Genomic DNA, 12,683 nt, shown 5'->3' with positions numbered 1-12,683 from the left:
ATATTTTGTATCCAATTAGATTGACAATTTCCCCATCCAAAATTGCTGACTAATATATTATATACGGAACAATAATATCGAATATTGAACACAATCTAAGTCCGGTACATCTATTTGGCCTTGTATGAAATGGGTTGGTTGTATTTGTAATTTAAATTAATGTAAATCGGACATGTGTATATTATACTAAATTTGTTATTGGAAGATTTCTATTGTTAACGTTACTGCTGTTACATATGACCAATTTCTAGTAGTTATTTCATCAATAAATTGTTAAATTAACCTTTTAATTTTTATACTTCCCACAAAGGCCTCCGAGTCGGGTAAATAGTTCAATAAGCAAGGTAGTCAAATTGTCAGCCATTAGTATATGTAATTGTAGAGGACTAATCTAAATTATATGTGAAAATACTAGGGTGGTGACAACATAAAGAAATCTACTAGGTAAGAAACAAAAACAAATTAAGGTTTTTATTTGATTCTCCCTTGTACAGTCATGGACACTTCTGGGTTGTAACATTCCCATTAAATTTCAATGGAATTATTCCAACCCAGAAGTGTCTGTGACTCTACAAGGACAATTGCATTTCCACAGACTGAATCAATACAAGAGGAGTTCTGTTCATTATAATGATATTGATACAACAATTGATACCACAAGTTACAAAAATTAATGCTACAGTAATGCCATTGCACAAATTGCAGGAAGTTCGCAACCTTTTATGCATAAGACGAACAAAAAAAAAAAAAACATACTACATTAATTGCAAATAAATAATAAAAGATTCAGGTTGAAAATTAAGAGATGAACATAAATTATTATTCATTCTAATGAATCTAAGTTTCATTTTGCCGCACACTTTTTGTTCGCGATTGATTTTGCCACGTGTCTGGTGGCGAAATCGATCGCGAATAAAAAGTATGCGGCAAAATGAAATGTGAACTTATTACAATGAATTAAATCTAACTCTCTGTAACCGGCAAACAGATATCTTTAGATACAATACAAATTATTATTTCCTCAAATAAGACCATACACAACTTAATCAATAAATGTAAAGAGGTAAGAAAGGAACCAATACCTTAGCTCCTGAAGCCAAACGGTGACCACTGGTATCATATGCTAAGCAGGTAACAGCAGATCTGTGTCCAGCAAAAACAATAACGTCCTCTGGTGATTCTAACTGAAACATTTTGACAGTGCCATCAGAATATCCTACTGACAAATTCTTCCCGGATGGACCCACAGCCACGGCAGTCACTACATGCTTCTCTCCTTCCAGTACCAATGCCTTTGGAAAAGAAGATTCTTCGTTATGACAAAATGATGAATTGTAAGTGATATTAATACAATACAAAGCATTATGCATTTTGCACTAGACATGAAAAGACACCCAATGACGTGTTTTAAAAAAATGGATCGGATACCTATGGCCGTTAGAGGAAGTACAATGTTGACATTTCATTTTGATACTGAGAAGAAAAGGGTAGCATGCCATGCCAACTGGACATTGTCCATTGTCTAATGCAGTGGTTCCCAAAGTGTGTGCTGTGGCTGGCTTACAGGTGTGCCGCAAAATATTCCAGTATTTTAACTAAAATGACACCTACTTGACAGTCTACACATGGTATTAGCTATGATTGTTCCAAATATGCGTTAATTTAGTACTTTTTACACATAAAAATGTTTCTGAATTTGAAATAATGCGTTTCTTTTTTAAGTTAAGACAAGCAACCTAACCACACTAACAGAGCATTGCAAGTGTTAGATAGACCTACATTCTGACTTGGGCACCTCGGAAAGATTTTGAAACACTAAGGGCACCGTGAAACGAAAAAGTTTGAGAAGCCCTGATCAAGTGCTTTTAACAGAAATTTGAGCGAAAAATGCAGGCTTGACCAGAACTCGAACACCGGGTCTCTGGCTTATCGTGCCAGCCCTGGTACATTATACATCTTGTGAGTGTGCCAAATCTTAATGTAATTTACATCTCTATGCTGGGAGAAACCAGGCAAAGTCAGTATGTTTCAAGGCAACAGAACCCATTGCGGTAGCACTGGCAGATACAATTCCACACAGGTAAAACATCGACAGAGTAAAAGTCAGGCAAATCCAGGGTTGGCTCAGTAGCTCAGTTTGTAGAGAAATGACATGGGTTTGAGTCCTGTTTTGAACTCACATTTTTCGCTGAAATTTCTTCATAGTACATCACCTATGCATGCCAAATTTTAATGTAATACAGGGTGGCGTGGAGCCGACTGACACATTTGATATGTTCATAGATGATGAAAGAAAGGAAGGAGAATAAGGAAAACCGTATGTAATTGTACATTGAAATATGCAATTTTATTACTAACAACTTACAAGTTCATTTTTTGAAAATTACATCAGACAGGTGGCCTCCTTCGGCATCAATGCAAATTAATCATGGTAGTGCAGCATGTAACTCTTGCTTCCTTGTCTGTGTCGTAAAGTTTTTGACCAACCTGCAGTTTGTATGGGTGAAATTTGATATATTTTAGCATTAAAGATACACTTTTCCTACCTACCGAGACTGCTGGCATGCCGAGCGTTGTCGCCCACGTTCAAATGCTTCCCTCACTCTCTGCAAGTTCTCCGGTGTACACACTGTTGTTGGAGCTCCATGTTTCACATCCAATACACTGCCAGTTTCTTCAAATTTCTTCACCCAAGCCAATATGGTATTCCGAGACGGTATGTTATCATGTCGGCTAACAATGAATTGTTTTCTGAACAATCGCTGCACTTTAACCACTGACTTCTTTTGCAATAACTACGAACACAGAAAATGCGATGTTCAATGCTCCATTATGACTGTTGCTGTGTTCTTATGAAATGGCATCCTATCCTTTTCTCATCCCCCAACGCAATTCACTTTAAACTATCGCTCATGCCTAATATATTCAACTTTCAAATGTGTTAGTCGGCTCCGTGCCACCCTGTATTACACTTACTGTAAAGCTACATTTAGAGAGAGAGAGCACCTCTACTCATCTTTAGGTGAACAAATTTAATTTTTCCCAGAGGTGGGGATCGAACCTACGGCAGACTGGTGCATTAACCAATTACTCTAGGGACCCCCCCCCCAATTCTGTACTAATTTTTGCTCCATTTATGCTGCTGTTTCCAATTTTCGACGAGAGGGGGCCGTACTTGCTTGAATTCTATATTGGGATGCATATTCAGGTTGTCTACAATTTTCTGAAAACAAAATTCCCTGACTTTTCCAGACCAAAAAACAAAAAATCTTCCAGACCAAGTGTTTAAGGCATTTTATGTATTTATGCATTTGTACAAGAAAGACACTATATTTTAGCTAAACAGCACACTCAGAAAAGTAAGGGGTTACAGGTCGTTCTTTAATTTCATGTGGGATGTGAATGATGGCACGTTTTCTCTTTATTTTTGTGTCAATCAGGTTGTGAGCCATGTGTCAGGGATATAGGGTGTTTTCCAAATTTTGTGTTTGTTGTATTTGATGCATTCGGCAAGTCCAGAGGTGTGCTGGACTCTTGTTGCATCTGTTATATTTTTTTCCATACATGTTTATCATGATTTTTGCTTTGAACCTTGTGTTTTTCAATCAAGCTCGCAGGAATATATTTTTAATTTTCCGTCACTCCTCTGCGTGAAACGCTAAAGATATTTCCGTTTTGTTAAAGATGGCGGCAAGTTGTAGTAGTGGTGCTAATCGTCGTCCTGTGTTTCGAGAGTTTTCAGTGGTTTTTCTCGGCCTGTGTTTAATCATAGTGTACTCGTGGCTTCAGTGTAGCATTCCTTCCGCTGTGTCAAAGGATTCTAATGAACTATTACGGTGGAGATGTGCTCAGAGGAGATTTTCTTTTCCGGCACTCGCGGCGACACGTGAGCGTGTCTCTGCCATGGCTTCGCCCAGCAGCAGGGAACAACGCTAGGTAGGTAAGGGAACCCCGGTCCAGTACTTTCACCTCCTCTGCATGGCCTTGATCTGCGGGGACATACATGTGAATCCGGGGCCTGTGAAAACGGTGGCAAATTTCTCTGTGTATTACCAAAATACACAGAGCATTAAGAATAAGCTTGGCGACTGTGCAATTTTTGCATGTGAACTCATGGCATATGACTGCCTAATTTTTACTGAAACGTGGTTGACAAAAAACGTTTGTGACAGTGAGCTGCCATTCGCAAGCCATTTCACCATATATCTGAACGATCGTGCGACTCGTGGTGGGGGCGTTATGACCTGTGTTAACTCAAAATGGCCAAGCAAAGTACGCCACGACTTAAAACGGAACTGTGAAATACTGTGGGTGGAAGTTTCAGTGACCGGTGCCAAGAAGCTTCTCCTTGGCTCTTACTATAGGCCACATAAAAACAGTCCTTTGTTCCTCCTCGAAGAATGTAGAGATTCTTTACTTGCGGCAGTTGCCCTGGGAGACGTTGCGCTTTTCGGCGACTTCAACCTCTCAATTCACTGGCAAGACCCTGTGAATGGAACAGCGAAGTGTACGAACGACGCATGGTTTATTGAAACTTTCATCTGTGGTTTAAACCTGAAACAACATAATTTGTTCAACACCAGGAAGGACAGCAACCTGGATTATGTTCTGTCCACCCTAAACGATATTAGTATCACGCCACGTAAGAACCTCCTGACCTCCGACCACGACAGTTTGGATGTTTCTATTCTCATCCCCCCACCCCCTAGAAGAGGTCATCGCCCCTCCATCCAGAACAAACGCTACCTGTGGAACCGAGCGCCGCGGGAGGAGATAAGACTTTCCCTCGCCTCCTTCCCCTGGTGCATCTTGGAAGACGGGACCGTCGACGAGGCAGCTGACCTATTTACAGGTGTCATTCAAGCAGCAGTGACGGACCACGTGCCTACAGGGAAAATATCTTCTCGTAGATTTCCGTGTTGGTTCGACTCCGAAGTGCGGGATGTACTGGCCAACAAGACAGGAGCATGGCAACTTTGGAAGGGCTTCCCGAGTGAACACACGCACAATACCTTTGCTGCTCTGCGACGACACTCAAAGTATCTCCTTCGAAAAAAATATAAGGAACATATAGACAATATCACTGCAACAATCCCAGAAAACCCAAAAAACTTTTTTAATCTAATAAACGAGGAAAAATAACAGTAGGATTCCAGCTGAAATTACGCATGATAGTGAAAGTGCGATAGGGGACCGAAGGGCAGAACTCTTCAACGCTTATTTTCATGGTAACTTCTGGCCCCCGTCTTCCCAAGCAGTGTTGCCAAACGTAAGACCAGTCTGTTCTTCCTCCCTAACAACGCTTGTCACTACACCCGATGAGGTGAAGGATCTATTGTCGTCTCTTTCAGCTCACCATGCCCTAGGACCGGACAATATCAACACCATGTTCCTCAGGAAAACTGTGCAATCCCTGTGCTATCCCCTCTCCATTCTCTTGAACAGATGTTTTTCGGAAGGCATCTTTCCTCACGCTTGGAAACAAGCTAACATCACACCGATTCACAAAAGTGGTAACAAAAATTTTGTTTCATCTTACAGACCAATCTCCTTACTCTCTCCTCTGTCCATCATCTGTGAAAAAGTAATCAAAGACAGACTGTACAAATTTGTTTCTCCGTACTTAAGCTCTAAGCAACATGGTTTTCTTCCTGGTAGCTCCTGTCTTACAAACCTGTCTGTTTTACTCTCACATGCTATGAAATGCATTTCAAATAATTCACAATTAGATGTAATATACTTTGATCTGGCCAAAGCCTTGATACTGTTAGTCATCGTCTTCTGATTCACAAATTATGCAATAGATTCAACATTCATGGCAAATTTCTCACCCTTCTCACAGATTACCTTAGCGATCGCCAACAACGTGTCGTTCTTCCTGGAACTGTTTCTAACTTTCTTCCAGTCCTCTCTGGAGTTCCACAGGGTAGTGTTCTAGGACCTCTCTTGTTCATATTATTCGTCGATGACCTTGCCGACCATCTCACAGCTCCCTCTAGCAATTACCTTCTTTTCGCAGATGACTGTAAAATTTTCAGGGAAATCTCCACTTCCGACGATACTCATCTTCTTCAGAATGACATAGCAACATTTACTTCCTGGTGCCTGACATGGGACCTTACATTACATCCTGACAAGTGTACTACTCTCACTATCTCTCTCAAGAAGAATCTGTTAAAGTCATCTTACTCCATCTCTGGCAATAACATCAAAGCAGTATCCTCTCATAAGGACCTAGGCATTGTTTTCGACCAAAAGCTCACATTTGAGGAACATATTTTATTCACAACAAAAAAGGCCATGCGTCTCTTAGGTTTACTATACCGTTTCACTGAAATTAGTGACATCTCAGCCCTCACTTTGTACTTCAAATCATTCATCTCCCCAATAATAGAATACTGCTCTCCCGTCTGGTTCCTGGCATGTCCCACTCACCTCTCCAGAATCGATTCAGTCTTTAACTTCTTCCTAGCTATAGTCCGTCACAGGGTTCCCTCATTACGCAATTTTTCATCTCCGCATCTCTTGTCTTTTCTAAACTTACAAACTGCTTATCAGCGACGTTTGCAGAATGATTTCAGTTACTTATACAAAATTGTGAATGGCAAAATCCGCTGCAACACACTCCTTGAGGAATTCCACTTTAGAGTACCTATGCGGACAACTCGCAATACAAGGTTATTTTATACAAAAAAACCTAGACTGGAAATTCAAAAAAGATCTCTCTTTTATAGACTTGCCACACAATACAATGATCTCCCCTCAAATATTGATATATTTTCCTCCGAGTTTGCCTTTCGGTCTTCTATCAGAAGAAATACTTGTAATTAATATCACATAGTGCCATCTCTTACTTATTTTTTTTTGTTCATTTGCTATTCACTTGTATGTTGTTTTGTTACTCTTAATTATTTATTATTATTTATTTATCTTATTTTCTTTTTTATTCATGATTGGGGAAAGAGAGACGCGGTAGTATATAAATACGGAGAAAACTAGTACTCACTTTTATCCGCGAAGCTGTTTTTTCTTCTTTTTCGATTAATTTCAGTGGCCACTGCCACCATCCTCGTTGGAACTTGATGCGCTGTTGCTTGGCGTGCGTCTTTTGTTCGTAGTTCTCTGGCTGCCGTTAGGTGCGCTGCTAGGTGCGCTGTGCGTCTTGGTGCGTCGTCTGCTATTTCCGGGCGATAACTGCTGCAGTAGTGGAATCCAAGTATGGTGCGCTTGCCCGCTATCGATGTTTAGCTCGTGCGGGAAGTGCATTATGGCGTGCGTTTCCTTGATTTTGGTGTCTATGAGCGTGTGGGCAGTGTGTTTGACTCGAACCTTTTGAATTTTATGGCTATTGTATTTGATATGTCTAGCAAGACCAGTAGTGGGTTGGGCTTTTTTTGCATCTGCTAGGTGCTGTTGGATTCTTTCATTGACAGATCTGATGGACCTGCCGATGTAATGAGCCTTGCATTCACACTCTGCATCATATACACCTGGGTTGTCAAGGGGGGAGAGGAAGTACCGTTTGTGCTTGTTCAGTTTGTCAGTTATTTTGGAGTTGGGTTTGTGCGCTACTTTGATGCCAAATGGGAGAAGGGCTTTGGCTATGCGGTTGGAAGTGGTGGGATGGTAGGGGAAGGCAAACCATTTATATTGGTCACTGGGGGTTGGTTGTGGCTGGGTTGCTTGTGGATGGGTTGATTGTGGTAGGTTAGGGTGTCTGACCTGTATTTCCGCCTTACTGCACCAAGTGGAGAGTTGTGATTCAGTGTAGCCATGTTTCAGGGCTATTTCTGTGATGGTGGCTATCTCCTCTCGTAGATCCTCTTCTTTGCCACAGTAGGAGAAGGCTCTTCGATAAAAGTTTAGCCACACATTGGCTCATTACATCGGCAGGTCCATCAGATCTGTCAATGAAAGAATCCAACAGCACCTAGCAGATGCAAAAAAAGCCCAACCCACTACTGGTCTTGCTAGACATATCAAATACAATAGCCATAAAATTCAAAAGGTTCGAGTCAAACACACTGCCCACACGCTCATAGACACCAAAATCAAGGAAACGCACGCCATAATGCACTTCCCGCACGAGCTAAACATCGATAGCGGGCAAGCGCACCATACTTGGATTCCACTACTGCAGCAGTTATCGCCCGGAAATAGCAGACGACGCACCAAGACGCACAGCGCACCTAGCAGCGCACCTAACGGCAGCCAGAGAACTACGAACAAAAGACGCACGCCAAGCAACAGCGCAGCAAGTTCCAACGAGGATGGTGGCAGTGGCCACTGAAATTAATCGAAAAAGAAGAAAAAACAGCTTCGCGGATAAAAGTGAGTACTAGTTTTCTCCGTATTTCTTTTTTATCTTAATGCTTATTATAATTATTGCTTTCTCATTGTTGACAATTTCAGTGTAAAATGGCCACCTGTGCTGTATCTGAAATTTTCTCAAATAAATAAATATATAATCTGTTAATTATTATGAATATTCACTTTAACAACTTTTTTTTTAGCAAATTAATTCTACACAAACAAGAACATGTGAAAATTCGAAGAGTAAAATGTAAAATTACAATCAGCATCAAATGCATTGGGTGCTACAATCACGTGCCTCTAGCCTTCAGGCTAAGGTAACAGAGCTACAATATTTCACCATAAGAGATCTCCACACAAAATATAAAAACAACAGAAAAAGTTCAAAACCAAACACAATTTTTCATTTTATGGCAGAGTTATAGTAATGTAGAAAATTCTGCTTTTGCTTACATTTATACGTACACAGAATCTGGAGAAAATTTTGTTGCACATACAAATTCTATAGGAAATGCCAACAAGACTAAGATCTATAAAATAATAGATCATAACCTCATCTTCACCAACCTTTCCAATAATTAGGATCATGTTGTCAATGTACTTTAGTTATCAATCAGATATCTGGATTGCAAGTTTTACTTTGATATTCTTTCTAATATCTAGCCTAGTATTATAAAAGTGAAAATTTATTACAGAAATTCGAAGGAACCATAATTTTGCACAAGACTGGGAATCATATGAACGAAAGAAACAAGTTTCTAAATGGAATCTTTTTTGGGAGTGGAATCACAAGAACCGAATCCAGAAGTGGAAGTGAACTGCTTGTTAATTTTGCAACCTCTTCTCTCCAAAATGCACGTAAATTCCACACAATTTGCAAAATTCCCTGACAAGCCAAATTCTCTGACATGTAAATACTTAAAATAACATTACAAACATGACATGTTGGAGGGTCCAGCTCTTGCAACAAGTGACTATGGGTTTGAAACTATGTAGTAGGAAAGTGACATAAAATGAAAAAGATGAAAACATACACCCTCATATGCACAATTGGAAACACAATTGTATGCTTATTTCACATCATCGCAGAATATTTCTGAGCTCCTCGCTTACATACCTCTAGATAACAAATATAACAGAAAATCAGTGTCTACAATGTTGGAGATTGTAACACATTTTGAAGCAAGGACTGGAAGAGCTGCAGAAGAGAAGAGTTGCTTTTAGACTGTGATGGCCGACCACTTGTGAAGGATTGTTTAAGTACATTTAAGATGTTTCGAAGTGACCACAGTGAGAAGGTGAGATGGTATGGCACACATTAATTGTGCCTGTTTTATTATTAATTATGATGTTACTATTTATGATAGAAAATCAGACAAAGCATCAACATAAAGAAGAGCTCTGGAAGTTTTACTCACATCACTCCCATTATAAAGATTCAACATGGGAGCCACGTGTAACACGGATAAGATCAAAACAATAATCAAGAACTTGCTATGCACGAGACAGCAAGTTGTCATCAACGGTTTTGAAGGCACTAACAATTCACAGTTGTAACTCTAGCAAATCTTTTGAAAGGGTGAAACATATGCATTACTACTGAAATGCATGTGAAAATGTCTTTGTGATTGAATCAGTTCTCGATAGCTCCAACACACAATATTTCTTCTAGTGGCCATTAGCCATTTTGCGACACTGGCAATCCTGGTGGAGCATCGGCTAAGCAGAATAAAACTTCTAGAGTTTTTCTTTATTGGCATTGCACATATAATATATACAAGAATAGTATACCTTTTCCGAAAGACGCAGGTCCCATATTATTACATTCTCACAAGCTGCGACAGCAACAAATCGGCCTTCCTGCCCTTTGAAAGTGACGAATGTAGCATTGGACGATGGGCTGGCAATAATGTTGAATGAACCTGCAGGAACGTATCGCAAATACTGCTTCGTATGGCCCATATTATGATTGTAGTAGTGTTCTGAAAAAGAAAAAGTACAAATTCAAAATGAACTACCCAGCCAGAAGATTTGGTTTCCTCGATTAAAAAGGAAGGCATGCGAGCTTGCCCACTTATGAATGCATGAAAAATATTGCAAATGAGGGACTGCAGGCGGTCTTATTATTTGCTCGGTTCATTGTCAGGTACGTGGCATATGAAACAGTCATGGAGAAGGATCCGTTAAGTTTTGTTGTTCTATGCACTTGCGTACGTTGAGTTGGGGGAGCTGACAGGGCTACAACCCCTCTCAAATTTTTGAGAAAATCAAAACTTTCAAATGAAAGCAGCAGTATAAAAAAAAAAACAAAAAAAACGGTAAAATGTAAACTCCCCTTAAAATGACTTCTGATTATCATTTTTGTCTTTGAAGAGCTTTTAAAATGAAGGTTAAAAATAGCAATTGCAAAATATTTTGTAGAAAGCAGCTGTGAGATACTCATTTTACAATTCCAGCTGCCTGTGAAAAAAAATATTCCTGCGAACGCTAGCATTTGCAAGTGAGTATGTATGTGTGTGTGGGGGGGGGGAGGGAGGGGGACACATTGTATATGTAAGAAAGAACATCATCTGTAGCACGCATCTTAGTCACGAGAGACTGCTGGGTGGGACGTAAATGTTGAAACCACCACCATGACTCGACACAATCATTGAGAGAATTTTGCGAGATATAACACAATTTAGATGAATATTTGTTCAAAATACATTTTAAAATATAAATTGACGTGAAAACTTAATGTTGTTGCCCTGTAATCAAGGGGTCCTGGGTTCGATACCTGGTGAAGGCACATGGCACGGTGGTTTGAACTCCATTTTAAACTGTACGTCCAGTCCCGATTAGCCTATCTGCTAATTGTCAAATCTTTTGACAATTTTTATGTGTTGATGTAACAGTTCTCTCATCCACTTGACTCGTTGCACTCATTCTAGCTGTTTAAATGTGAGACATAAAATGACGTTCGTATAAACACTAGAAAAAATCAACAAAAACTACAGTACAGAACTATGGCTTCCAGTTGCAATATGACAAATATTTTATTCATTATTTTATGCTGGGAAAATACTTTGGGAATGCACTTCCACAATTCCCACAGCAAAGTGGCAACACTGTGAAAATCGCCTGCAATCCAATCCGCGGAGTCTGAGATAGGCTGCACCCCACCATACGTCATGTGCCTCTATCATATTAGGTGTGTGAAATAATAATTAATATCTCAGGGCCATATTTGAAGCAGACATGTGAAATATCTGTATTTGCAGCAAATGTGTTGCAGAGCAACAGTATTTTGCAGTTTCATTGAATTTGCAATTATGCATTTCAAGTTTGCATGTTTCACTAAATTACCCATTTTTGAAGCATCTAGTAAAGATCTGCATTTGATTTTCTCCACAGAGGTGCCTAAATAATCAACCTTCAAGTACACCAAATCTCAGTATTATATGTACAGTTGATTATGAACTGTATGGTGTTAAGCTTTTGAAAATTGAAAGAAAAAACTACGTTTCAGTGATTTTTTTCGTTATAATAAGAAAATTGAATTAAAATTAATTTTCAGATAATGCTTCTTAAAAAAAAAAAAGATACTTGAAGCTTTCCATTAAGGTATATGTGAATTTTTTCCTCCCATGGGGTACAATTTTAGAAGAATATAAACAGAAGGCTCGATATTTTTGACACTGATAGTAGGTTCGAGGGACGTGATCATATATTCTAAAGGGCCGTTGTTTTATTGCTAAGAGCCCTAAAGTGACACACCTAACAACGAAATGATTTAATGATATCTTATTAATGGTAAGAGCCATAAAGCTGACCTGCCTAACCTAACAACGAAAGCATTTATCAACGAAATACCCCTTCCCACCCCATGCATGTGAATTAGATGGCAGTAGTAGCAGTCCGTATCCAAGACACCAGTAAACAAATGGGTGCTTGCAAACAAAGGGAAAAATCATTCTCCAGAAAATTAGCAGTAAGTAATTACCAGGGAAGGGATTTATATGTCAAGTCAACCAAGAAAAAATAAATTTTGGAATTTGATGTCATGGATTTGACTAATTTTTGGTATACACGTTTCTTATCATCTGAAACATAGAAAATATTTTTTTTATTTTTCATGTTGCCGTTTTTTGAGTTATTGAAATTTGAAAATTCACAAAATTGCCGAAAAACCGCTCACCGCTGAAACTTTAGGTAAGAATGAAGAATACAAAGAATGTCTCCAATTTGTTTCTTACTTCTTATACACACTAAATATGCAATCCTGGTAACATATCTGGAGTTAAGATTTGGGGGTCACGTGAAAAAATTGTACACTTACGTCTATATATGTTGCAAAATTATGTTCTTGATTACGGCGATAATTCTCCATA

General features: G+C 39.2%; 1 protein-coding gene across 1 annotated transcript in view; it reads right to left on the bottom strand.

The window, feature by feature from the left end:
* The window catches only part of LOC145982351 (WD repeat-containing protein 3-like), an 81,940-nt gene that overhangs the window by 63,277 nt on the left and 5,980 nt on the right, over positions 1–12,683 (bottom strand). Inside the window, exons 2-3 of the mRNA XM_083115908.1 lie at positions 10,105–10,295; positions 1,083–1,292 (exon numbers count right to left, since the gene is read on the bottom strand). Of these exons, the coding sequence (XP_082972034.1) occupies positions 1,083–1,292; positions 10,105–10,275 (381 nt within the window). The 5' untranslated portion in view covers positions 10,276–10,295. The remainder of the gene's footprint in view (positions 1–1,082; positions 1,293–10,104; positions 10,296–12,683) is intronic.

This window comes from Lepisma saccharinum, unplaced genomic scaffold, assembly GCF_977018435.1.
Source record: "Lepisma saccharinum unplaced genomic scaffold, izLepSacc3.1 HAP1_SCAFFOLD_145, whole genome shotgun sequence".
In the NCBI taxonomy this organism is placed as follows: Eukaryota; Metazoa; Arthropoda; class Insecta; order Zygentoma; family Lepismatidae; genus Lepisma; species Lepisma saccharinum.
The sequence above is the reverse complement of the archived record's forward strand: the minus strand, read 5'-3'. Positions and strand labels throughout refer to the sequence as shown.